Genomic DNA, 27,077 nt, shown 5'->3' on the forward strand with positions numbered 1-27,077 from the left:
CTAGGATGGGCAATGGGGACCCTGAGAAGGGTAATGGGACCCTGGGGATGGGCAATGGGGACCCTGAGGGTGGGCAATGCGACCCCAGGGACAGGCAATGAGACCCCTGGGGATGGGCAATGGGATCCTGCAATAGGCAATGGGACCCCTGGGATGGGCAATGAGACCCCCGGGGATGGTCAATGGGACCTGAGGATGGGTCAATGGGACCCTGAGATAGGCAATGGGATCCCAGGGATGGGCAATGGAATTCCGGGATGGGCAATGGGACCCCTGGGGAAGGTCAATGGGATCCCAGGGATGGGCAATGGGACCCTGGAATAGCCAATGGGATCCCGGGATGGATCAATGGGACCCTGGAATAGCCAATGGGATCCCGGGATGGGCAATGGGACCCTGGAATAGCCAATGGGATCCCAGGGATGGGCAATGGGACCCTGGAATAACCAATGAGATCCCGGGATGGATCAATGGGACCCCGCGCAGGCCCCGCCCCCCCCGCGCGCGCGGACTGCCCTTCCCGCCGGCCCCCGCGCGCGCGCGGCCACGCCCCTCTCTGCCCCTCCCAGGGCGCGGCCCCGGAGACCCCGTAGCGAGGGGCGGGTGCGCGCGCAGCGGCGGCGCTGAGGGAGCGCGAGCGCGCGGCGGGGGGGGCCGGGCCGGGCCGGGGGCGGCGGGGGGGGAACCGGGACACGGGAACCGGGACACGGCCGGGAGCGCCCGCCCGCGGCCCCACGACCCGCCGCTGGCACCGCCGCCACCGGAGGGAAGAGCCGGGCGCGGCCCCGGAGGAGTCGCCGCCATGAACAGCGTGGGAGGCGCCGATGAGATCGGGTGAGAGGAAGGGGAGGGCAGCGCGCTGGGACGGTGGTGCGAGGTTCGGTCACCTTTTCCCGCAACCTCAGCAGAGCGTCCCGCCGGCGCTCCCGCGGGCCGGGGGGCTGAGCGGGCACCGGTAGCGGGCTGGGTGGGCATTGAGAGGGAGCCGGTCCTGGGCCGGGGGTGCTGAGGGGGGGGCCGGTCCCGCCATGTTGGGGCCGTGAGGGCGCACACACCCCCCCCCCCGGGCCCCCCCCGCCGTCACGTGACCGGCGCGCGCGCGGGGCTGCGGCAGGTGCGCGCGCCCAAGGTCACCCGCCCGCGGCGCTTCCCGCGCCCGCCCGCACCGGATCCCCCCGCGCCCGCCCGCGTCCCACCCCGGCCCCTTCCCTCGGGCCCTCCCCTCCGGTCACACCTGACGCGGGGACACGGGGCTGGGGGGGGACGACACGCCGGTAAAAGGAGGGGATTGTCCCGCTCTGCTGGTGCGGCCTCACCTTGAGTCCTGCGCGCAGTTTAGGCGCCACGGTATAAGAAGGATAGTGAGGTGTTAGCGTGCAAAGGAGGGAAGCGGACATGGGGAAGCCTTAGGAGGAGCGGCTGAGGTTGCTTGGTGTGTTCAGCGTGGAGGAGTCTGAGGGGAGATCTCGTCGCAGTTTTAAACTTCCTACAAGGGGAAGCAGAGGGGCAGCTCCGAGCTCTGCTCTCTGGCACCAGTGACAGAAGCCGAGGGAACGGCTGGAGCTGTGGCCGGGGAGGTTTAGGGTGGCTCTCAGGGAAAGGTTTTTTTCCCCCAGAGGGTGCTGGGGCACTGCTCAAGCTCCCCAGAGAATGGTCCCGGCCCCGAGGCTGCCAGAGCTCCAGGAGCGCTCCCAGACATAGGGTGGGATTGTTGAAGAGTTCTGTGCGGGGCCAGGAATTGGTCTCGATGATCCTTGAGGGTCTGTTCTGTGGTTCTGTGACCTCGCTGGGGTTTTTGTTCTGGTGACTCATCAGGGCCACCCCGAGGGGCTTGCGGTGAGGAGGGAGAAGGTGATGGGACAAAGGTGGCACCAGGAGCCTCCCCTCACCCTCCGTGTCCCCCTCAGGGCAGGGCTGCCCTCCCGAGCTCCCCTCTGCTGTCCTCTGCCTCTGTTCCAGGCAGGAAAATCCCGGTTTTAAGCGTTCCCAAACCAAAAACCTGACACTGGTCTGGTTCTTCTGACGTGCTTTGAGAATCATAGCAAGGCTTGGAAGGGACCTTAGAGATGATCCAGCTGCACTCAGTATTACTCTGCTTGAGAGCTGTACCCTGGTGACATTGAAATGATCAGGCTGCAGGCTTGGCCATGGTAGAACTCAAAGTAGCAAAAACCAAATTATAAAATATCCTTGGCTGCTTCTTGCAGTGCAAGTTTTGGCACAGTGTTTGCCCATCAGGACTGGTCACCTCGTTTGAAACTGGAAACACAAACCACTTGTCCCATGCTGCTTGCACTGCTTTGTAAGCTGCTTATTTACTGCATGTTCTTAATTTGTAAATCCTAAAAGTACAGGAGGCAGGGAAAGTGACTGGGATATCACATTGGAATGGTTTGGGTTGGAAGGGACCTTAGAGATGATCCAATTCCAGCACACATTGCACGAGGCCTGTTTAAATGAGTGGGTTTTGCTCTGAATGTATTTTTATTTGCTCCTGGGCCTTGTCTGGTGCCTTGTGAGAGGCCTGATCAGGTCTGATTTCCTGAGCTGCAGGTGAGTGCCAGGCTCCAGGTTATTCCATGGACTATCAGCTCCCTCCTGAGCATCTGGGCTGGCACAGAGTTTGTTCCCAGTCACAGGCTGGGATCCTTTGGGGCTGTAATCAGATTGGGAATAGCTGGGGGTTAATCAGAGAGGGAAATTTTCTTTATTCTCCTCCCCAAAAGCACTCAGAGGGAAGATGAGAGCACAGAACAAGCTCAGCTGCTCCAGCCCTTAGAAGGAAGCTCTGGTTTAAAGCTGTTGTGAGAGGCAGGTGTGGAGGGGAAGTTTGAATTCAGCTGCTTTTCTGGGCAGAGATTTTCAGAGAAGGTACCTGAGGGAGCTCTGAGCCCTGCAGGTGTGTTGGCATGGGTGGGGAGGGGCCTTGTGAGTGTTATTTGTTATAATTAATTAATTCTTGAGGCTGGTTTGGATGGAGAAAGTGCTGACCTTGATCCTTTTGTCCTGCAGCTAATGGGGGCTGTGCTGAGGTGTTGATCAGAGCTATTAATCAAAACCCAAATTATTTATGTGGCCAAGACTTCATGCTTTTGTTGGTTTATTAAATACCTGTGCATGCTTTTTTTTTACTAATCCTGAGTTGATTTGCTCCAGCAGCAAGGATGTTTATGGCAACAAACGAGAAATTGGCGATGAAAACAAGAAATTGGCAATGAAAACGAGAAATTGGCAATGAAATTCCCACAGGAAGCAGTGAGGCAGAACACTTGGTTAAAACTTATTATACAGCTGCAGCTTCTGAAGATCCATCATCCCCCTTTGTGCTCCTGAGGTGATCCCTGTGGGGAATTCTGCTGCTTCAGGGCTGTTGCACCTGTCAGGATCTCCTTGCTCCTGCTGGACAGACTGACCTGCCCCAAAGCCAGGCTGGTGCTTTGTGCTGGAGGGGCTGGAGTGTCCTCCAGACTGTCAATTTGGGCCTTTATGGAGGTGTGGGCTTTGGGGTGTGAACTCCAAACATTGAGGAGCACGAGGGGACACTCAGCAGGGTCTGCAGCTCCTTGCCAAGGCAGCAGCAAGCTCTGCTCTGTGGGAGCAGGGGCACAACCTGGGGCTGTGCCAGGTTGGAGATCAGGGAAGGTTCTTCCCCCCTGAGGGTGCTGGGCACTGCCCAGGGAATGGTCCCAGCCCCCAGAGCTCCAGGAGCATTTGGAAACTGCTCCTAGGGGTGCACAGGGTGGGATTGTTGGGGTGCCAGTGCTCATGGATCCCTTCCAGCTCAGGATATTTTATCAATTTTGTACATTTCTATGAATTGAATAGCTGCCAGCCCATGAGCTGTTAGGACCAAAAGTTTTCTGGTGATGCAGCTGAGCATGGGGAGCATTCACACCCCCATCCTGCCTCACAGCTGTCCTGTACCACACCACATCTGGAATTTTGGGAACTTTGGCCCTGCTCAGTGTCTTCAAACCCAAGGCAGAGGATTCCTGGCTTTTGGTATTCCATAGGATGTATATAAACCAGAGCTGTGGATTTCCATACAGCTGCTGCAGCTGGCCTTGAGCTACCCCAGCTTTGCTGTTGCAGTCCATGTAGGGTGACTACAAATAATTCATGGTGGAATTGGAAGGTTTCAGTGACCTCCCTCCCTCAGACAGCTTGGTGTTCTCTCAGAACGCAGCTGGTACTTTTACAAGGATGTAAAATCAATTAATCTTTTATACCAAGCTATCAAATTTAGTTAAAAACACCCTAAAACAAACCAGAACCTCAAAGAAAATGTCACTAACATGTATCAAAGCTTTATTGTGAATATAGCAGTAAGTCAGCTGGTTTTATTTTGCTATTAGGAAATTACTTATTTTTCTTTAAAATAAAGGCACAGAGAGGTTTGTGGCCTGTGTGTGGGGAGGGAAGGTGGTCAGGGGATGATGGTGGGGCCACCTTGGCCAAGCCTGGACCTGTTGCTGTGAACTGGCTGCTGTTGCACAAGGCCCTGAGCCCGTGCCAGGAGCCAGAGCTCTGCCAGAGGGAGCTGGGGGCACTTTCCCAATCCTTGGGGGAAACTTTGTCATGCCCAGCATGCCCACAGAACACAGGCCTGCTCTGACAGAGGGCAGGGCTGCAGGGCATAACCCAGGGCAGGGTGCAGGGCCTGCCCTGCTGCTCCCAGGGAGGGCTGGCACGTCCTTTAGCATGGTGATAACACAGCAGTGACACTGAGGGCTGTCTGTGCCTCACATGGCACCAGCTCAGTTGTTTGCTGGCTGCTCAAGGAGATGCTTTGATCAGTGCTTAACAGTTGCTCTGTTTTGGTGAAAGACAAGACTGGTGTCACGTCTCAGCCTGTGACTTAGAACAGAATTTGCCTCAATGGAACAAGGCTGCTAGGTGCTGTGTAGTGTTGAATTTTGTCACTTTGGCTGGTGCAGAAGGGTTGTGACACAATGTCCTATCAGAGAAGGGAATCAAAGGGGAAAGGGACAGGCTGGTTTTGTCAGTGAGCTGCCCTGCTCCACAGGAACTTCATTTTCCTGCTAGTCCCAGTTCACCTGCAGCTCTCACTGGGGGTGACTGGGCTGCTCTCTCTGCCATTACCTGCCTCTGAAAAGAGCAGGTGAGAGGAAGTTCAGTATTTTTTTTGTTAGGAGAAATCCAACTTTGCCCATGTAAGTGAGGATGCAGGAATGCCCACCACCCTCAGCTGTACTCGGGTGTAGGTGAAGGCAAAAAGAAGACAAAGCAAGGATGTGGTTTTTCCTCTTTGAGGTCTGATGGAGAACCAGAGGGCATCCCCCAAAAATAAACTATCCCAGTGCTTTTCTGTGCAGAGCCATGGAGCCATTAACAGCAGAGTTTTTCACAGAATCACACAATCCTGAGCTGGAAGTGAAGCCCAGGGATCATCAGAGCCCTGCACAGACACCCCAACAATCCCATCCTATCCCTGACAGCAGTGTCCAAATGCTCCTGGAGCTCTGACAGCTTTGGGGGTGTGCCCACTCCCTGGGGAGCCTGGGCAGTGCCCAGCACAGTCTGGGGAGGAACCTTTCCTGATACCCAGCATGAACCTCCCCTGACACAGCCCCAACGTTCCCTGGGTCCTGCCCCTGCTCCCCGAGAGCAGAGGTGGATGCTGCTCCTCAGGAGGAAGCTGCACTCAGCTCTCAGGGTGTTTTTGGGGTTGATTCTTGGTACTGACAAGGGGCAAGTGTTGAGGCAGCTCTAACCAACCTTTAATTAGTGAGTAAATGACTGCTGGAAGTTTTGGCACACCCAGGAGCTGATAAAGAGCTGCAGAGCTCCAGCCTGGCACGGAGCTCCTGTAGCACCTACCCAGGTCCTTGGGCATGCTGGGACAGGAAACCCTGCAGATTTGGGTGCTCTTTGCAGAGGAAGAGTTGAATCAGCGTTGAGCAGTTTAGTTTGGGGTTTAGCCATGACTTTCTCACCTGCTAATCACTATCTGGAAACTGAGCTGTGCAATGGTTTCACAACTGCTGGATTAGTGCTGCTCTGTTATTAATACCTGCTGCACAGGTTTGACTTCTGGCTCAGGCCTCAGCCTGGCAGTTCTGCTTTGCTTTCAAGGTGCTGGCAGCCAAGTGAGTGTTCTGTGGTGAGGGAGGGAGGAGCAGAGAGCAGGAGGAAGGGTTTGATTTGAGTATGGTGCCAGCTTTGTAGGGCATGTTGGAGTCCTGGTACCCCCAAACCTGGCCAGAAGAGCTGAGCTGGGCCTTAAATCAGATGGAGCATGTGCTGTAGCCCCTAAAGCTGTCCTGTGCTTTGTTTGCAGAAAGCTGTTCGTGGGTGGCCTGGACTGGAGCACGACACAAGGTGAGCAACCTGTGCTGGTGAAAACCCAGCCAGGAGCTCTTCACAGGCACTGCTGTGGGGGGAGATTGCACTGAGAGCCTCCTCTGCTAATTCATAAAACTTTCTCTAGAGACAACTCAGCTATATGATATATATGAAAAACGACTGAGGGAGCTGGGCTTGTTCAGCCTGGAGAAAAGGAGACTCAGGGGTGACCTTATCACTCTCTTCAACTTCCTGAAGGGTGCCTGTGGTGAGCTGGGGGTCGGGCTCTTTCTCCAGGCAACAACAGACAAAGAGGACACAGTCTCAAGCTGAGCCAAGGGAGATACAGGCTAGAATTAAGGAGGAAGTTTTTCACAGAAAGAGTGGTCAAATACTGGAATCATCTACCCAGGGAGGTGGTGGAGTCACCATCCCTTGATGTGTTTAAAAAAAGACTGGATGTGGCACTTGGTGCCATGATCTAGTTGAGGTGTTAGAACATGGGTTGGACTCGATGATCTTAAAGGTCTCTTCCAACCTAGAAATTCTGTGATTCTGTGATATATATATTTTTCATAATTAATACTTCTAGGTTTATATTATTTGATGCTGAAGTTTTTGTCAGCCCAACAGACAACCCTTTTTATAATCCCTTCCCTGCTGTTTTCCATTTGGATGAGTGGAAATAAACTGTTGTCTGCCATTTGTTTACAGGAAGTAAGATGTGATCATTTTGAAAAGATGAGTTTGAAGCTGTGTTCCATGTTTGCTGATCTGTTGTCTCATCATTGCAAACACAGTCTGGTGTTGTTAATATCTGGCTCTGTTTAATACTTGCTTTTTTTTTTCTTTGACAGAAACTCTTCGTAGCTACTTCTCCCAGTATGGAGAAGTTGTAGACTGTGTAATAATGAAAGACAAAACAACAAATCAATCTCGAGGATTTGGATTTGTCAAATTTAAAGATCCCAACTGTGTGGGAACAGTGCTGGCCAGCAGACCTCATACGTTAGATGGCCGAAATGTAAGTTGAGTTGATTTTATTTTATTTTATTTTATTTTATTTTATTTTATTTTATTTTATTTTATTTTATTTTATTTTATTTTATTTTATTTTATTTTATTTTATTTTATTTTATTTTATTTTATTTTATTTTATTTTTATTTCTTGCACCAGATTCAAAGATTTGCCTTAAATTCTGGCTCCTTATTTGCAGAGTGTCAGAGTTAACCTGGTTATTGGTTTAAATGGTTTATTTTAAGGCAGCTCTTACCTCCATGGCTTGTGTTGTTTGAGCTCTGAGGAGCTGCATGTCAGCAGGGCTGGGTTCAGCTGCCACAAATGTAACTTTAAAACAAAATTGTGCTGAAGTCTGACCAGAGTGGAACTTCTTCCAGATTGACCCAAAGCCATGCACACCCCGGGGGATGCAGCCGGAGCGGACACGGCCGAAGGAAGGATGGGTAAGGAGAGATCCCTGTGTGTCCTCTGGAGTTCCTTGGGGTTATATCCAGGTTTTAAAGGCAGAACTCAAGTGTAAATCTCATTTCTAAAAAGTTTCTTTAATTTAGATTTCCATGGGCAGGCTCTGTGCAGAGCAGTGTCACTCTGGGTGTGGTGTTTCCTAAGCTCTTAGTGATGCTTTTAGTGGAGTTGTTCACATTTGAGAGCACTGGCAGGGCTGATGCTGTTGCAGCCCACTCCACACCCTGCAGCTTCACCAGATTTCAGTTTAGAATGAGCCAAAGGCCTCAGAACTCAGGCTCTGCATTCCTGGTCCTCTGAAGAAAGGGGACACTGAACCCCTGAGCTCAGAATGTGCTTCCCTTTCATGCCTGGGAGACTTCAGGGCTGGAGCTCTCCCCTCAGCCTGCCAGAGCCCATTGTTCATGGTTCAGTGTAAAATGATAAAAGCACCACCCTTATTGTTCTTCTGACTGAATTTTCTCCTCCTTGATTTAGCAGAAAGGATCCAGGAGTGATAACAACAAATCCAATAAAATTTTTGTTGGTGGGATTCCTCATAACTGTGGCGAGACAGAGCTCAGGGAATACTTCAAGAAGTTCGGAGTGGTGAGTCCTGGGGGAAGGTGCCTCCCCTCCCTGCTGCCTCCTCTCACTTTTCCTCAAGCTGTCAAATTTGGGGGGAATTTGGACAAATTGTTGAAGCGTTTTGTGAGGAACTGTAGTGAACATTCATCATCTGGAAATGTCCCTTGGCAGAACCTGCTGCTCATGTGGAATTCACTTTGCTGCTTCTGTCTCCTCATGTTTAAGTCTACCTGATGCATTATTCTGTCCCTTCTTCCAAAAATTCCTGAGGTGCCTTAAAAATGATTCCTTTTATTATTATTATTTCCACCCTTACCCCCCTTACTCTTGATAACTTTCAGCTGGGCAATTAAAAATGTCTGCTGATTATTTTTTGGGAACAGTGAGTCTCTCAATGGGCTGGATTTTAAGATCCTGGTATTTGACTGTGTGTACAGACAGGTTAAATTTGGGTCTCCTGCCATTGTTTGGGGAGCAGCAGCTGCTTTCAGACCATCTGGAATCTCAGTTCTGATGTCCCTAGAACCTCCATTCTGAGACAAACTGCTCCTCATGCACCTTCTTTAATTCAGTTTGTAACCTTGGACTGAAATGACTGTATCTTCTCTATTTTTTTAATTTAGTTTTAATTTAGTTTTAATTCCCATTTATCCCAGCTCTCACTGCCCTCAAAGAAGTGGGGGCATATGCTAAACAACTGAATTAAATAATTCAGCTGTGAAAAAGTTTGAGGAAGTTAAAGATTGTGTGAGTTAAATTCAGGACTGTGCTGGTAAAAATGAACTTAATTAGCATTTAGTGTAGTTTTTGATGCTTTTTTCAATAACCTTTTTCTGACATTTCTTAGTGGCAGCAAAGCATTTATTGAGAAACAAATTCTTAAGTTTATCAACTTAAATCAGTACTTAAAATTCCATTAATACAATTCATTTAAAACCACAAAAAAACAATAGCTAACAACTGTTTCTTTAGCTTGAAAGGCTGCAGTAGACTAATAATAAAAACAGGGAGCACGTTCCACAGCTGTGGGATGTAGTTTCAAAAGGCTCTTCCTCACAGACTTGGCTTTCCAGCTGTGCCCTGGATGCTGGGGAGATACAGGGTATGTCCTGCAGGTGTAGAAGGCAACAGCCACAACTGTAAGTGCCCTTCAAAGTAAGTAGCAGCACTTTACTCATAGTATAGAAATCAGAAAATCTTGCTGGAGTTGTAACGAGTCCCTTTGGAGCAGTGGAGTCTCACAAAGGTTTTGTGGCCACGAGAGTGAAGAGCCCAAGGCAGGCACTGATTTTTCAGCCCTAGTAATGGCTGGGTCATTAAGGCCAGGGTGAAGAGGACCCAAATGGAGCAGGGGAGGGACAAATGTGGCACTGATGGGGGGCATTATCCCCACCTGGATCCCTCAATAGGATGTGCTCAAGTGAGTGCAGCAACTCAAACCCAAATGTTTTCTAGCTGTAAGTAAAGATAAAATTGTGTCAGACTTTAAACTCATTTTTACTCATGAGTTAAAATATCCTGAGATTGTCTTGAAGATGCAATTTTACAAAATCACACCCATTTTGTGACCACTTCTCTGCATCTGAGAGATTTCAGAGCAGTTCCCTTCAGCTGTTTTAATGTTGACATAAACATTCCACCTCAGGTTTTGTTTAAATTGTAGCTCACTGTGGTGCTCATTCTGAGAAGAATAATCCCGAAGCCTTTGAACAGCTTGCAATTTCCATTTTTTTTCTTTTTTTAGGTTAAAATCACACTGATACTGCTCATCCAGAACTTGGAGGGGTTTTGTAAAGCTGTTTAAAGCATTGGTTTAACTGGTGCTCCAGTAATTCAATCAGAGGAGCCCTGCATGTTCCTGGAGGTGCCTGCAGCTCAAGCTGCTTTTCATGGCAAAAGTGAAAATGGTTAAAAATGGGGAAAATCATGTTTTAAAAAGCTACACTGATGAGTTGTTGGAAAACAAACCTTTGGGGTGTGCAATAGGCATAGAATTGGGTACAAACAGTGCAAAAGCTCAATGTTAAATTAAAATGTCAAGTGTGATGAGACAATAGATGAGCTCAGGCTTTCTGAACTCCCAGGAAGAGCAACATTCCCTATTTTTGTGCTGTTGCTGGGATGATGGCTGCACTTGGCTTGTGCTTTGTGGGTAGAGAGCAGGAACCAGCTGGTGGTGACTGTTCCATCCTCCCCTTGGAGCACAGGGAGTAGAATTTCCCTTCTCTCTTCCAGGTCACTGAAGTTGTAATGATCTATGACGCAGAGAAACAGAGGCCCCGAGGTAAAGGCTGATCTAGTTTGTCCTTGAAATTTCTTCCTACTCTCCTATAGTCAGATGGCAAACTATTTCACACCATCAGAAAAGGTAGATTTTTTTTTTTTCCCTCCTATGTTGCCTCAGGAAAAAGAATAATTCACTGGGCAAACATCACTTCAAGTCTAGACTCTTTCTTCATCTCCAGCTTCACTTGGGTCTGTGCATTTCAACTCAGATGTTTCATGCTCATTGATGGGTTGTTTTTTTTTTATAGTTGAATGAAATTTGATTCTCAAGCCACTCCTGTGGCTTAAGGTACTTTTGAGAGGGGGGAAAAAAATCAGATTTTCCTCCCGTTCCACATGAAAGGTACGTTGGGTCTGTAAGTGCATGTGGGGTGCTCCAGTCAGAGCACGAGACAGGACAGAATCCATCCATCACCTGCTTTTTGTTTTGGTTAAATGGCTTCACCTCAAATTCAAGAAAAAACTCTTCTGAAACAGCACAAAATAATTCTGAAATATATATATATATATGTATATTTTTAATTGGGATATACAATCCCTGTATACCAGATTGCTTTTTAAGAGGGGAGGAGAATAAAAAACCCCAAAAACCTGAAAGATTCATTAGATATTGAATCAAACTGGGAACCTTTGGTCAAAATATGAAGCAATTCCATGTCACCCTTTGCATCCACCATTTGTTTGCCAAGGAAGAGGCAATATTTTGGCACATGAAGCTTAGCTGTGCTCCCACCCTGTAGCATGTTGAACATGCTAGAGAATAGTTTGCCATCTGAACTTTTCATTTCTCTTCTGCCTCATTATTAAGAAATATATCCTTCACTTCATATTTATTAAGCTGTTAAGTCTTAGTTTTATTTTTAATTTAGACATACATCCTTAGTGACATATTTAAGTGTTTCATAGTAAAGTATGGTAATGTTAAGTAAGTTCTTTTTTTTGTTTCTTTTCTCTTTGTGAATTGTTTGACTGTGATTAACGATATCTCTTTAGATTTCTTCTCTCTAGGTGATAATTTATCACAGAGGTACAGGCCAGTTCCGCAGTCAGAGGAGGGACGGGCTTTGTCTTTTATTGGAGTGTAAACGAAGTTTCAATATATTTGTTTTTTTTGTTTTCTTGCTTTAGCTATCCTAATCTTCTTCCAGCAGATCCCTTTGATTTAAGCAGCACATAAATTCATCTGTTTCAATGCTTTAGAGCAGCTGGTTTTGGATAGAGGAGACAAAGGCACTGGCATTCAAATGGAATTTGGGGCTGAAGTTTTAAAATATTTCAGTAATTATTGTATCATCTCTATCTTTGCAATATTTAATCCCAGCCTTGCAGCCTCTGTGCAAAAGGTACTTAAACATCATGCCTGGTCTGGATTAATCCTGTCTCAATTAATGGCTTCTCTGCTTCAAGCTCTACTAAAAACAACACAGGCAAAGGAGGGCTTGGGGTGCAAAGCACAAGTGCCAGGTGGGGGAAAGGTCTTGTCTCCACCACAGAAAACTTCCTCCCCTAATTCATCAGACTTCTTAAGCACCTCTTGAATCCTCTCTCTCTCTCTCTCTCTGCCTTTTGTTTCTGTGCTGTTCCAGGCTTTTTTTAGTGTGCTGACTAACACATCTCCCAAAATGGCCCTGGCAGTCCCTGGGGGTGCTAGGAAACATTCCTCGAGTTTGTATTGGGTACTCCTGGTTGTGCATCCTAGAACACATTTTCTCTTGATTTCTCTGTGTTCTCTTGCTGTTCTGTCCCCTTATCCTTTAAATGACTGTAGATAAAATTCCAGAGGCCAATTCAGTGCCATCTCTCCTTAGACCCTTCTGAATTTTGCCTTTTCCCATTCACTTTACCACCCTTCCTGTGGGAGTGCACATTGGTTTACAGGTAGGAGAAGGGAACATGATCCCTGTTCTAATTCCTGTAGCATCCATTTACCTCCAGCTCCTCAGGAGGCACCAAATTCTCAGGTGATGTCCTTGAGGAGCTGGCTGGGGTCAGGTATCCACAGGATCTTTGCTTCCTCCCAGTCCTGCCTGCTCCTGCCAGCTCTGCCTCATCCAAACTCTTCCCACACCCCAAGCACAGCAGCCATGGCACATCTCTGAAGGAACCAAGGGGCTTTGGTGCACTCTCAGCTTCTCCTGGTTCCAACAGCTGGGAAGGGGTTTCCAGGTTCTTGCTCTGTCTGTTCTCCTCCTCTCTTGGCTGCAGACCAGCTCTGTCGCTCTGCTCTGCTCCTCTTGGATTCCTGCTGGGTGCAGTTCATTTCTCCAGCCTTTAGCAGAGTCCTGACCTTCAAAAGCTAAAGCTGCAGGTGGTGGATTTCATCACTTCTGCTTAAAGCTTCACCTTGGAGTTTTGCTGTGCTACTCTGATTTCTGTGCTCTTCTTTATCTTGTGCTGTCTGACCCTTTCAAATCCCCTTTTTAAAATTTATTTATTGCTTTTCTCAATGACCTCTTGCCCTCCCTGTTCCACCCCTCCAACCCCATCCCACAATCTATTCCCCTCCTTTAGCCTTGAAATCAAATTTAACAACAACCTTCACATCCAGATGGAATCCATTGTTTTTCCTCCCCATCTCTTTTTAGACAAAGGCTGGAATACTAAACATGATTTAAATACAAACACTTTTCCTTTGGCTCCAACACTCGGATTTCTGGTTAACTCAGACAAATATATTGTGATGAAATGCTGCTCTCAGCTTCGAGGCTGCTTTCATCACAGCTCCACAAAACTTCGTTTATACTGCCAGTCTCTTGTGTGTGGGAAATGCCAAGTTTTTTCCTTTTTATTTTCAGTTTATTTTAGTGATGTCTTTTGCTCTTGTTGCTGACAGCAGAATTTGACCTGCTGGAATCTATTTTGGCCTGTATCTTTGTGTATTTTTATATATATATATATATATAAACTTTCTCTACACTAGGCCTCTTTGGGCTTACCCAACACAGTTGGATAAGCGTGGAGAGACATTCCTGTGCTAGATCTGTATTCTGTAACGCTTTAGAGCAAGATTTGGCTGCTGTCAGCACTAGCTGCAAAGCAAAACGCAAACCAAGGGGGAAATCTTGGGTTTCAGAAAAGCAGAACCGCATCCATGTTCCATAAACGCTTCCCACGCCGCACCTCGGGTTTCTTTTTCGAATTTTTATTGCTCTCCCCCCTTTCCTCCCCTCTCTGTAGCTAATCCAAAGAATGGCACAATTCCTGTACTGCATGTGTCCCTCCCTGCCCTGGGTTGTCCCCACCAGCAGCCAGTGGGTGATGGCATGAAGCAGCCGCCTTGTCCTGGGGGATTAACCACGATTTTGCCACTCTCTCGGCTGTGTCAGCAGCTACAACCTACTGCAGTGGTTCTCAGAGTGACCTCCAAAAGGGGAGCTTTGCCTCCTTTCCCAGAGTTTTCTCTCCAAGCATCAAAAGCTGCTGGATCCAGCTGAATCCAGGGAATGAGCCACCCATTGGGAAGTTGTGTGGATTTTTCAAATGGAAAGCAACGATTCAGGACGTGGCAGCAACGCCACGTTCTGTGTGAGCAACACCTCACAGGGGAGCTGCCTTGTTGGGAAGGAGTAACACCTGTTCTGTGCTTTTTCTCCAAGGTGTGGAAAACTTGAGAACCTCTGATGTAGGTTGTTAGTTTCTGAAGCTTCTCATTCATCCATGGAGTGGTAAAATTTCTCATGCTTTAACAGCTACATTTCCAAACTAACTTTCTTTTCTATGGAAAATATTTCCCTAACTGGAAGCTGGGCTAAGGGATTGGGAGGAAGTTGCTTTGCAGCTTTGGGGAACAGGGATATATGATAGGTTTTCCTTGGGAAATTAGGCTGAATCAAAGGGAGGAGCAGCAAAGTTGCTTGACTTCAATCTGCTGTCCCACAAATATTTTGATTTTAGCAGTTTTTTTCCATTTCCTGGTAGGTGGATGAGGAATAAAATCAAATTAAAAGCCGGTTAACGAGCTCAGTTCGAAGCTGCATGCGCGCAATCGAGACGAGGCACTAAAGCCTCTTCACAGGAAGTATCCATTGCAATTTCCTCAGAGTTTTTGCCAATTGAACACAAGTGTCGTTATCTGAAACCCCTGCTTGAACCCTTGGTCTGCCCCTAATACTGTTCATCATCCTGTTTTGTGTCACAACACCCTGCTACCTTGATTCACTCTTCGTCGTTGGCTAGGTTTTGGATTTATTACTTTCGAGGACGAACAATCAGTGGACCAGGCTGTCAACATGCATTTTCACGACATCATGGGCAAAAAAGTGTGTAGTTGTAGTTTTATTTTACCTTAAGAAAGAACCAAGTCTTGGACAATGAGCGATTTCACTGGGGAATCCAGCTGAATTGTTGATGGGAGAGCACAGCAGTCCAAATTCAAGGCTTTATCCATGGAGGTGGGGAAAGTCTGAGTTTGTGGAGGAGGGAAGTGAGGATGGGGCAGCCTGGGGGAGGGAGGGATGGAATCCTGAGGATTCAGGCTGTGGGCTCTGCTTGGGGTGAGGCCTTGTGTGTACAGACCTGGGGGCTGCTCTGGCTGAGCAGATGAACTGGGATCATCATCTCTGGGGTGAACTGGTGCTCAGTGCCTCTGCTTTGAGCACTGCTGTGGTGCAAGGAGACAAATCAGTGATTTCCAGCTGTTGGAAAAGCAGAATCCCAGTGAAATCTGAGTTCTTCAAGGCTTGGTTTAAGATACCACTCCTTCAGATGTGTACTTGATGCTCAAATCTTGAAGTGGTGTCAGACGATCTGCTTTATATAATCTTAAACTTGAAAAGAAAAAGGGAGAAAAAAAAACATCCTGAAGGATTGGTTTTTTAAAAAATTGGGTCACTTACTGTGAAACTTTGATACCAACCCACGTACTCTATATAGTATTTAACCACAATGCAGTTAAGTGACCTCTGGTTGTTTCATCTTCATACTGTGTTGTCAGCAAATGGGGCTTGGATAGGCAGGAATTTTTTAGGCTCCTTTGATGTTACTCAGCAAGGAACATAACTTTTACCTGTGGAAGAAAAAAAAAAAAAAAAAAGAAACCCAAACCTAAAAGCAAAATTAATTGTTGCAGGACACTCAAGTTTTAAAGGAGTAATTTAAAGAAAAATGAACCACAGGAAATTCTGGTAAATTTAAATCCTTGCACAGCTTTAAGGTTTATCCAGATTTTAAACAAAATGTTAAAGCTGCTAAACTTGAAGTGAAGGGGTTCAGGGAGACACAGAAGATTCTCACATTCCTTAAATTATGTGCATTGTGTGAGGTTTTAATTATGTGCTGATATTTCATAAGCCTTTCCTTAGCTAGCAAGGGCCACACTCTGCATGTCAGTGGAGTTCTGGTTCATTTTGCAGTGCAATAATGCCTTTAATTCCTGTGAACCTGATTTGGGGTGCAGAGCTGGCTGGTTTCCTGATAATGGGAACAAAGGAATGGACTTGTGGGATCCAGAACATCAGTTCTTGGTTCCTGGTGTGACACTCCCAGGTGTAGTAAATCACACAGGGGTGTGTAAGGATCACCTGGATCCCCCCAATATTCCCTGATCTGCCCTTGGAATTGCCTTCAGCAAAACCCTAAAGTGGGAGCTGATCCCACAAAGCAGCAGATCCAAATGGGAACAAAAGATAAACCCCCACAAGGTGCTGGGAGAGGATGGAGAGCCCAGTGTGAGCCTGGATGTCCCCTCATTGCTTTGCTGTTGACACAACACTGGGACTTGGAGTTCTCTGTGTTCCCCAAACAAACCCAATTCCAAACTGAAATAATTGATTTTTGCCCTTTCCCCCCCTTTCAGTGACAAAAAAAAATCAGGATTCAGGGATTTTTAGCTCAGATTAATAGAGTTGCCTCAGTTCTTGGGGTAAGCTGGGCTCTAGGCAGGTGTGGAATTTGAACCTCCTTATTGCACAGGGAATTTTCAGTGCTCACTTTGGCAGTTCCCTGCTTCCAAGTGTGCACTGAAAAATTAATGGGATTCTTCCACAAGGATTAATGAGCTCCAGATCCCCTGCTCTCTCCTTCACTGCCTAATCATGCCTGCTTTAAAAATGGTATCTCTGTCTTTTTTGGTAATTAAAAAGGTATTGCTGAAATGAATCCATATGTTGTTGAAAGGAGGGGGAAAAAATTAAAATTGCAAGAAGGCCTCTGCTTTTGTAAGCAATAACCGAATTCCCTCAAGGCAAATGTGTTAAGACTCATTAATTTGAGTCCTTTGAAAAATTCCCTTGGTTCCTCTCTGGAAGGGCCTTGAGCTGACAGAGATTTGGTTACTGTCATGTCTCATGTCCTTGGGGCATTGGCAGGGGGGGTGTGGGGGGCTTTGTCCTTGCCTTGTGCCTGTTTCCTGTTTGTTCTCCAACATGAATGGCTTTTAAGACATGGCAGGAAGAATTCTGAATACTTTATTTTCCATACTACTCAAGCCCATTGATGATTGAGATTTATTTTCTTTGTACTCTGGCACCCATTAAAATTAATCATGGAATAAAAAAAAAAGCCTCAAATTCAGTGAGTGCTGAGAGGGTTTCATTAAATCAGAACTGGATTTTTTTTTTGAGAGGTTTATGTTGAATGTGCAGCTTATTTTAAGTAGGTCAAATGCACTTATTCCATGGCTGGGAACACTAGGACATTTTATCTTGGAATGAAATAAGTTAAGCACTGTGGTTACTGATTTTTTAAAACAGGAGGGGTTTTGTCACTGACTTAACACAGTATGAAGATTGCTTCTTATTGACTCAACTGTCCATTTTTATTACTTGCATGTTTGTTTACTTTTTTGTTAGATGTAATGTAAGATTCTCTTATCACATCCATTCCCTCTGACATTGTTTGAGTTAACTGAGATTCTTTAAGCGTTAGCCTGGGGAAGGTAAGTCTTTATCTTCCATTAGACATTTAAATAAAATCTTAAGTTTAAAAAAAAAATACAACAATACAAAAAAAAAATCTCAAAAAATGTGTGTTTCTCAGGTATGAGCAGAGCTGAAATTGCAGTTAGTTGGGGTGGGTTAAACTGTCACTTCCAAATGGACCCCAAACATGTTTGGTTAAAGCATTAGTACCCTTTTTCAGAGCAGCCTCTTCACTCCAAATTCTGGTTTTTTAACTGAAAACATCATCTTCTTATCTCCTGCCTTGAACATGAAATCAGCCTGTCATTAATGTCCAAGATTCTGCTGTTTTAAGTGCAGAGCTGCTGTAAGAGGGTACTGCTGTTTTAAGATTCAAGCCAACGAGACCGAAGCGATTTGTAGGATGCTTTTCTTGGAATCCCTCAACAGTAGGACTTGTAATTCCTTACCATCACCTACACTGTACCTGAGAAACATTGTAAATTACTTGGCCTTAAGTTTTTAATAATTAAGTACTTAGACATAAGTCATAAGATGCTAAGTGTAGTCTTAAGTGTACCTGCGGGTGTGTGTGCGGGGCCGGGGGGCGCGGGGCCGCCCCAGCCCCGCTGAGCGCTGCCTCTGTTTGTTCAGGTGGAGGTGAAACGTGCTGAGCCTCGGGACAGCAAGAGCCAAACTCCAGGGCCACCAGGGGCCAGCCAGTGGGGGAGCAGGATCATGCCAAGCGCTGCCAACGGCTGGGCAGGGCAGCCCCCTCCGACCTGGCAGCAGGGCTACGGCCCCCAAGGTACTGCCCAGGGTGCAACCCTCTCCTTGTCTGGCCTTTTCAGTTCATTCTGCTTTGGGTTTCTGGTCTAGGTGTTATTCCCAGCTTTATTTCCCTCATAGCACCCCAGGGTGCAACCCTCTCCTTGTCTGGCCTTTGCAGTTCATTCTGCTTTGGGTTTCTGGTCTAGGTGTTATTCCCAGCTTTATTTCCCTCATAGCACCCCAAGGTCCTGCCCACCCTGACAGGGTGCCAACCTGTCCCTGTCCATCCTTTCCAGCTCACTCCAGTTTGGGTTTTCTGGTCTAGATGTTGTTCCCAGCTTTATTTCCCTTATAACACCTCAAGGTGCTGACCAGCCTGCCCAGGGTGCCACCCTCTCCCTGTCCCACCTTTCCAGCATGCTGCACTTCAGTTTGCTGGTCTAGGTGTTGTTCCCAGCTTTATTTCCCTTATAGCACCCCAAGGTGCTGCCCAGGGTGCCACCCTCTCCCTGTCCAGCCTTTCCAGCTCACTCCAGTTTGGGTTTCTGGTCTAGATGTTGCTCCCAGCTTTATTTCCCTCATACCACCCTAAGGCACTGCCCACCCTGCCCAGGGTGCCACCCTCTCCCTGTCCAGCCTTTCCAGCTCACTCCACTTTGGGTTTCTGGTCTAGATGTTGTTCCCAGCCTTATTTCCCTGCTAGCACCCCCCCATAGATTTCCACCCCGCATAGATTTCCACCCCCTAGTCCTTTATAAAGTTTTTTCACTGCTTTTCCCAAAAATCCATTTTTTCACTGGCAGAAGACAGTGCCAGGCCTGGCACATGTCCCAGGTGTGTCCCACCTGTTCCCTTTGGAGCTGCCTCTCCCCACATGGAGTCCCCATGGGCTGGGGGAGCTCAGAGAAGCTGTTGGGAAGGCTCCAGCTGTGACTCCAGCTGTGGAGTGAGTTCTGCACAACACCCCAATGATAAATTTGGCTGATAAATGCCTTTTCAAGGATGAGGCAGTTTCAAAGGAAGTTATCAGGAAAATCTGGAAGGGATGAGGGGGAAATGGATGGCCTTGCCTTTGAGTTTTATTGCTTAATGTAGCTTGGGGAAGCACCAGGCAGGTCTGGTGCAGGGAGCACTCAGTGCACACCAGGAGCCCTGCAGGGCTCAGGAGCAGCCTGGGTTTGATAGCTGCAACCCCCCTGAGATTCCAGAGGTAGGATAAACATGCTGAGTTCATCCAAAGACAATTTTGATAACTTCTGGAGGGATAATTGAGTTGCTGTGACTTGCTTGCTCTGAGAGATGAGAAATGTTCACCTGGGGGGTGCAGGGAGCGTGGCTGCTCCATCCCCACTCCATGGATGGAAATGCAGCACAGGGATTGCTCATTTCCCCACGGTGCTGATTAACTTGAAAGCTGCAGCTGAGGGTTGACATTGTGCACAGATGTGCTAATCTGCAAACTGAGAAACTCCCATTATTTTCCATGCAGTGATTAGTAGGGAAAATGATATCTGATCTCCTGGAAAGATTAATGTCAGACACGAGCACATTTATCCTTCAATCTCAGCACTGCACAAGGGATGGGAAGGGCTTTTTTATGCTTCAAAAACTGCAAAAATAACTCAGATAAACCTGGTAGTAAATTAAGAATCCCTTGGATGTGTAGTCTGCTGGGCTTCTCTAGGGTTTTGTTCTCTGTAGTGCTGTAGTTTCTTGCACTTTGTATGTGGCAGCTCTCAAATGCTCCATCTGATTTGGGATTGGGAACTGCTGTCTTTTCTGAGTGTCATTTGCTGAATGATTCAGAGTCTTTCCAGAATTACACATTCAGAAATAGTCCCACAATGTTGCTTAGGCCATAAAAATAACTCTATAAGGGGCATGGGGAGGATACCCAGTCTATCCCAGAGCCAAATCCTTCTTCTTGCATCATCCCTGCTCCAGAGCATGCAGCTTCACTGATGTCTAAAGCTCTTTTTTTGTTTTGTTTTAGGGATGTGGGTGCCAGCTGGACAGGCAATTGGTAAGTATATTATATGGGACCAATTCTGAAAGGAAAAAAATCCTCCCAAGCACGGGTGCAGCTTCTTTGAGCATTCACAGTGATTTCTGGATTTCTGTAGGATTTAACCTACATTTAAAAGCTTGATTGAATTTGTCCTGGAAGAACAGAGGGGAAGACAGTGGCTTCTTAGCAGCTCAGTAATGGGAGCTGACACACATCCTGCTGTTCCAGCCACATTCATTTGTTACCAAGGGATTACATGCTAAACTGCAATTATTTACAGTGGGGATACTTAGAGGACAAATATTTCCCAAAGTGAGGATTCATAGAAGGCTGAACCTGTTTGAAATCCACCCAACAGCCTTACCCCATCTAGAGGAAGCTGACTCCAGCAGCAGCTCCTTGGTATTCATGTGGTTCAGTTTTTGGTTTTTCTTCCTTTTCCAGGTGGATATGGACCCCCTCCTCCAGGCAGAGGAGCTCCTCCCCCACCACCTCCATTTACCTCATACATTGTCTCCACACCTCCTGGGGGATTCCCACCTCCACAAGGATTTCCACAGGGCTATGGCACCCCTCCACCATTTAGTAAGTGACCCCCAGGAGCTGGAGCTCATCCAGCTTTTCCTCATTGTTTGCTGGACCTGGTCTCACCTATTAATTATTTTCTCCAAATTATATATTCAGAGCAGTAGCATTATTTTTTTTTCTTTAATTATTTTATTCTTGCATGAAATAATCATTTCTGTTCTCTAGTTTAAATCTGTGTTGCTAAATAAATTTAGATACATTGTGCACCTTTGTTAGGACATCAGAGAGAAAACTTACAGCTCATTGTTGGTGACCTGGGCCAAACACTGGCAGGGTTTTTTGGAGGAGCTTAAGGAATTAAGGTCACAACTGGGACTGGAAATACAAATAGGATTTTAGCACCTACCTCTCAGGCCACCATTGCAAAAGTCTGTTACAAACCTGCTTTAAAGAAGATGGAAAATAGTGTCCAGTTATCACTTTTTACTCCTAAAATCTTGGTTAATTTGACTTCCTCCTCCCTTCTCATGTCTGTAAGCACAATTTGGTCCCCAGTTCTGCTTTAGCCCTTTCTCTGTGCTCTGTCTTTGGGGGGACACTTCTCCCACCTGTGCAAGGTGCTGAGATCTTTAGGCCATCTTTGACCAAGAATCTGTGAATCTGTGCAGCCACTGGTCACAAACACGTGGGGTGTAATAGCCTCAGAAATGTTGATTTTCAATTGCATCATCCCTAAAGCCAAGCAGGATGTTGATGTTCACCTGTTGTGTCCTTCCAGGTTTTAGTTATGGTGCTCCACCTCCTCCACCTGACCAGTTTGCCCCCCCTGGAGTCCCCCCTCCACCTGCCACTCCAGGGGCAGCACCACTCGCTTTTCCTCCACCACCACCTCCATCTCAGGCAACTCAGGACATGAGCAAACCCCCGACTGCTCAGCCAGAATTCCCTTACAGTCAGTTTGGTGAGTAACTGCTGCAATTCATCCCCTTCCCCTTTAGTCCTGGGTACAGTGTTGGACACAGTTTGCTGCAGGCATTCTCCAGCATGGGAATGCTCCCACCAGCTCAAGCCATCCTTAAATCATGCAATGTTCTAGCCAGAGGGAATTTTCTTAGCTCTAAAGTGTTGCTTTTGTGCTGTAAAATAAGCTTCAGGGATTTGTGCATTTCCTGGTTTCCACAAACTTCCTCTCCAAAAGCTTTGCAGAGCTTGTAGTGAACTTTTTTTTTTTTTGTGTCTCCAGACCTTGGAGAACAGATTTGAAGAGTAAAAGCAGCATGGAGAGACAGGCAGTGCATGTGTAAGGATCCAAACCTGTGCCTTTTCCTCCCTTTTCTCATCCCTTCCCATCTCTCTGGAGATGCAGTTCTGTACAAAGCTTTGTTGTGCTCTGTAGGAAACTTTGAGGTAGAAGGCTCTGAGCTAACAAGTTTTACAGCAGGCAGGCAATGCTACAAAAAACAAATTCTTTTTAAAATTATGCCTGTGCTCCAGAGTAAAATTTTGGCTGCTGCTCCCTGAGGGAGCTCAGAGGGAATTCTCATTCTCATCTTGCTCCTCTCAGCCCTGTTTCTCAGCACTGCTCTCCAAATAAGATCTCTCCAAAGAGCTCTGTACTAATGTTTTTTTTAAGGGATTGTAATTGGTCAGTTTTTACTTCTGAAGGGAATTTTGCATGCAGCAGCTCGTGGATTCAGGTTGTGCCCTGCTGAAACATGTTCTCCATGTGGTAGTGCTGCCTCAAGTTTCTGCAGAAACTTTCCTATGAGATGAAAACTTCACAACATTTATTTAAATAGATAATATTCAAAATTCCAGCAATGTAAAGCAGCCTCTGAAGGAAGATGAGCCTTTGAGATGTTTGTGAAGCAGCATGTTCTCACGTTGATGAGTTTGAAATGTTTTTTCATTTGTTTCTTACACAGCTGATTTCCTGGATAGTTTTGCCCTTGTGATTCAAAGTTTTTCTTGTTCTGCCAGCACTTGGCTCTTTGCAGATTCTTTTTGGAGTGGGTTGGACTCTTCTAAATAAAGCACAAATCCCTGCACAGCCAGTTACATCAGTGAGGAGCAGCCAGAGTCTGGGAGGTGTTGGAAGTTTAGGAAGGATCTGATGGAGAAGGACTCTTCATCTGGAACTGGTGACAGGACAAGGGGAATGGCTTTGATCTGGAAAAGAATAGGTTTAAACTGGATATTAGGAAAAACTTCCTCACTGTGAGGCTGTTGAGACCCTGGCATAGGTTTTCTAGAGAAGCTGTGGCTGCCCCATCCCTGGAAGTGTCCCTAATTTGCATATATTTACATAAATGCATAAAGCTTGTGGGCTTTAAAGAACCACACAGTCCCCTAATGAGCACAAGGCAGTGTAAGGTTTATCCTGGGCATTGTCCTAAACCCTTCAGTGTGTGCACCTAGGATGAGTGTCAGCACTAACACCCTGCAAAATCAAATTAATTACATTAATTTAAAATAATTAAAAATTCATTATCTCTGTGCAGTCCCTTCAGTTCTGACTAGGATGGGTTTGTCTGCTCCACACCCTTCAGGCCTCACCCCAAAGCTTTATCTACACTCCCAAGGTCAGGGAGGAGCCTCAGGCAGGTCCTGGAAGGTTCCCTGGTGTTCCTGTGGGGCTGTTGGAGAGGGTGAGAGGCAGGGACAGGGCTCAGGTTTGGGGTTTGTTGGGGCAGTGCAGCTCTCTCAGGTGTTTGGGGTTTGTGTTGGGGCAGTGCAGCTCTCTCAGGTGTTTGGGGTTTGTGTTGGGGCAGTGCAGCTCTCTCAGGTTTGGGGTTTGTGTAGGGGCAGTGCAGCTCTCTCAGGTTTGGGGTTTGTTGGGGCAGTGCAGCTCTCTCAGGTTTGGGGTTTATTGGGGCAGTGCAGCTCTCTCAGGTTTGGGGTTTATTGGGGCAGTGCAGCTCTCTCTCAGGTGTTTGGGGTTTATTGGGGCAGTGCAGCTCTCTCAGGTTTGGGGTTTGTGTTGGGCCAGTGCAGCTCTCTCAGGTTTGGAGTTTGTGTCAGGGCAGTGCAGCTCTCCCAGGTTTGGGGTTTATTGGGGCAGTGCAGCTCTCCCAGGTTTGGGGTTTATTGGGGCAGTGCAGCTCTCTCAGGTTTGGGGTTTTTGTTGGGCCAGTGCAGCTCTCCCAGGTTTGGGGTTTGTGTCAGGGCAGTGCAGCTCTCTCAGGTTTGGGGTTTATTGGGACAGTGCAGCTCTCTCGGGTTTGGGGTTTGTGTCAGGGCAGTGCAGCTCTCCCAGGTTTGGGGTTTGTGTTGGGGCAGTGCAGCTCTCTCAGGTGTTGGGGTTTATTGGGGCAGTGCAGCTCTCCCAGCTGGGTAAAACCCCTCAGTGAGCTGTGCCAGGCCAGGTTTTATCCTGGTGATCCATCCAGGCTCAGGTTTGGAGCCAGACACTGAAACCAACACAGGGAAGCAGAGCCAGGTGTGGCACTCAGGGAGTCCTGAGTGGCTCTGCAGGTGTGTGCTGTGGGTTTCCTCCATCACAAACAACCTGAGCTCTGTGATTTGCACCACTGTGCAGAAACAGCAACTCGAGGTTGTGTTTTTCCACTCCCCTTGGCAAACAATCCCCTTGTAGTTTTGGGCTCCTGCTTATCTGTGTCTGAACAAGTGCCAAGAGGAGCATTTGCAGCTCCCAGAGCCTGAGCTCGCTGTGTTTTAGTGCTCATTAGTGCCAGCAAGTCCTTGAGGGACAGAGCAGAGCTTGAAATTGAGCTGCTGGAGATGTGCTAAGAGACTTTGTTTGGGATTAAGAGAGTTAAACCTGCTCTAAGCCTGCACAGAGAGAGGCAGCACTGCAGAAATGCTCTTGGTAATTAGGAGCCTTAATAGCATCTTTCAGAGCAGGGGCTGGCACTGATGCCAGGATTAAGAGTCATATTTAATTAGGAGAATTTGAATTAAATTTCTCAATTTCTCAGTCGTCTTAATTTACATCTAGTAGTGAATTTTGTGTTGGTAGCAAGGATTGCAGCCAGTCTTTTCTCCTAGGGAAAAAAAACAGGGGTTTCCTTTCCATCCCTAAACTCTGCTCACTCCAGAGTGGCCTTTGGTGCAGGTCCCAACCCAAAATCAAACTGCACCCAAAGCTGTGAGCAGATGGTTGAACTGCCAGCCTGGCTGGGATTATTCCAAACACAGTTCCACCTTCCTGCACACCTATTCCTTTGTGATTTTTGTAGAAAAGGGGGGAAGATCCCTGCAGGACCCCAGAGCTGCTGCTCCTCCTGGGGAGGGAGCACTGTCAGGTGTGGGGTTCACACCAGCCACGGCTGCTCCTAGAAACTCATCCTGTGCCTTTCCCTTCTCCCCAGGGTATGGACAAGACTTGAGTGGGTTTGGACAAGGTTTCTTTTCTCTTGGAAAGGAAACTCCTGTTTTTCTCCCTATGCCTAAACTCTGCTCACTCCAGAGTGGCCTGTGGTGCAGGTCCCAACCCAAAACCAAACTGCTCCCAAAACTGTGAGCAGATGTGTCATGGTTTACGCACAGGATGGTTGAACTGCCAGCCTGGCTGGGATTACCCCAAACACAGTTCCACCTTCCTGCACACCTCTTCCTTCGTGATTTTTGCAGAAAAGGGGGGAAGATCCCTGCAGGACCTCAGAGCTGCTCCTCCCAGGTGTTGTTCTGGGTTGTGTTCCTGAGAAGGGAGCACTGTCAGCTGTGGGATTCACACCCACGGCCATTCCTAGAAACTCATCCTGTGCCTTTCTCTTCTCCCCAGGGTATGGACAAGACTTGAGTGGGTTTGGCCAAGGTTTCTCTGATCCCAGCCAGCAGCCCCCTCCCTACGGAGGCCCCTCGGTGCAGCCCTCCAGCGGCCCCCCGGCAGGAGGCAGCGGCTTCGGGCGGGGACAGAACCACAACGTGCAAGGATTCCACCCCTACCGGCGCTAGCCTGGGCTGCCAATCAGGGAGTGAGTGCTGCCCACAGGGACCTCTGGGCCCAGCTGGAGCCCGGGATCCCAGACTTCTGAACTTGTGACAATCACATTACTTGATGGAAGAAAAACCTAACAACAGTTTGTTTTTTTTTTTTCTTCGGGGGGAGGGCAGGGGTTGGGGGCAGATGGCTTCTGAAGGCAGAGCTGTGGGTGTTTGGACTGCAGTTTTTAAAGATTTTTCCTTTCTCTAACCCATCAGCACAAATAAAGAAAATGTCACTGGTTCAAATTACAGGGTTTTAAAAATGTCTTCAGCTTTAATTCAAAACTTCAGGTTTCTTTTTTTTGAAATTATTTTTCCTGAGCCTTTGTTTTACCGTATATTGTAAACTTTTATGTTTAAAAGAAAAAAAAATATATACATTTACAGATTGTGAAATTTTTAAGAGAAATTTTCTACTATGTATGCTGGCTTATTTTTTAATTTAAAACAGGGTTTCCGTGAGCGCTGTCGGAGGCGGGGGAAGAGCTGCAGCCCCTCCCTCCCTCCCTCCCCGCGGCAGTGCTGGGGCGGAGGGTTTGAAACTCTGGGAGTTGACAGAAACCTGCTGAGTGTATTTTGCTGTTTGTTCTGGGGGCGGAGCTGGGCCGGGGCGGGCGCAGGAGCTGCTCGGAGGCTCCACCTGCCTCCCCCTCCCGAGGCCTCGGCCGGATGTGGATTTCCCTCAGGCAAAAAGGTTTTGGTGCGTTTGGCGCTGAGCAGTGCCAAGCCCTGGTTTGAATAAAGACAAGAACCTTTGGATTAGAAACACCAGCCTGTCTCCATTTTTCTGGGTTTTTTTTTTTTTTTTGCTTTTGTGAGTGTGGGTTTTCTGGAGGAGTCCTGGGGCAGCTTTGTGGTGTCACCAGCTGTGTCCTGTGCAGAGTGGCACTGCCAGGGAGCCAGTGCTGCGTGGGTCTGACTGGGGAGGGATCCTGCAGCCCGGAGCAGATCCAGACCCTTGAAGAGCTTTGATCCAGCCTGATGTGGTGAAGGACTCACTGGTGTAATTAATCCCTGTTAATGAGGTGGAGCTGGGGGTGGGTTGGGCTGTGTCTGTGCTCTGGAGGTCACTGTGTCTGTTCAGGGGGAATTTTGTGTTTTATGTGGTTCTGGTTCTGCTTGCTGTGAATCCTTCAAGCTCAAATCCTCGTGATTCTGCTCTTCTTACATCCATGAGCTCGAAATTCCTGCTGGAACAGGAGCTGCTCCAGGGATGCCTGTGCAGGCGTCACTTCTGAGCCCACCCGGATCCCCCTCAGGAGTGTGAATCCATGGAAATGTCACAGCCCCACCCTGGGTACACCTGGAACAGAGGACACCCAACATCTTCACCTCTTCTGGG

The 27,077-nt window shown here is 47.6% G+C and overlaps 1 protein-coding gene across 4 annotated transcripts; it reads left to right on the forward strand.

Moving 5' to 3' along the window:
• Positions 1–696: 696 nt before the first annotated feature.
• Positions 697–26,501, forward strand: DAZAP1 (DAZ associated protein 1). 4 transcript variants are annotated; one of them, XM_058041098.1, is made up of 12 exons: positions 697–834; positions 6,302–6,342; positions 7,164–7,330; positions 7,705–7,770; positions 8,270–8,380; positions 10,595–10,643; positions 14,822–14,904; positions 18,136–18,289; positions 20,246–20,275; positions 20,705–20,845; positions 21,567–21,749; positions 25,533–26,501. In XM_058041098.1, exons 1-12 carry the CDS (start codon positions 803–805, stop codon positions 25,703–25,705), a joined length of 1,230 nt encoding a protein of 409 aa, XP_057897081.1. In that variant the 5' UTR covers positions 697–802; the 3' UTR covers positions 25,706–26,501. The 4 variants fall into 4 exon arrangements, with proteins under 4 accessions (XP_057897081.1, XP_057897082.1, XP_057897083.1 ...); XM_058041099.1 differs by having other exon boundaries at positions 8,273–8,380; XM_058041100.1 differs by lacking the exon at positions 25,533–26,501 and adding an exon at positions 25,120–25,524.
• The last annotated feature ends 576 nt before the right edge of the window (positions 26,502–27,077 follow it).

The sequence above is a fragment of the Melospiza georgiana genome, chromosome 26 (assembly GCF_028018845.1).
Source record: "Melospiza georgiana isolate bMelGeo1 chromosome 26, bMelGeo1.pri, whole genome shotgun sequence".
Lineage (NCBI taxonomy): Eukaryota > Metazoa > Chordata > Aves > Passeriformes > Passerellidae > Melospiza > Melospiza georgiana.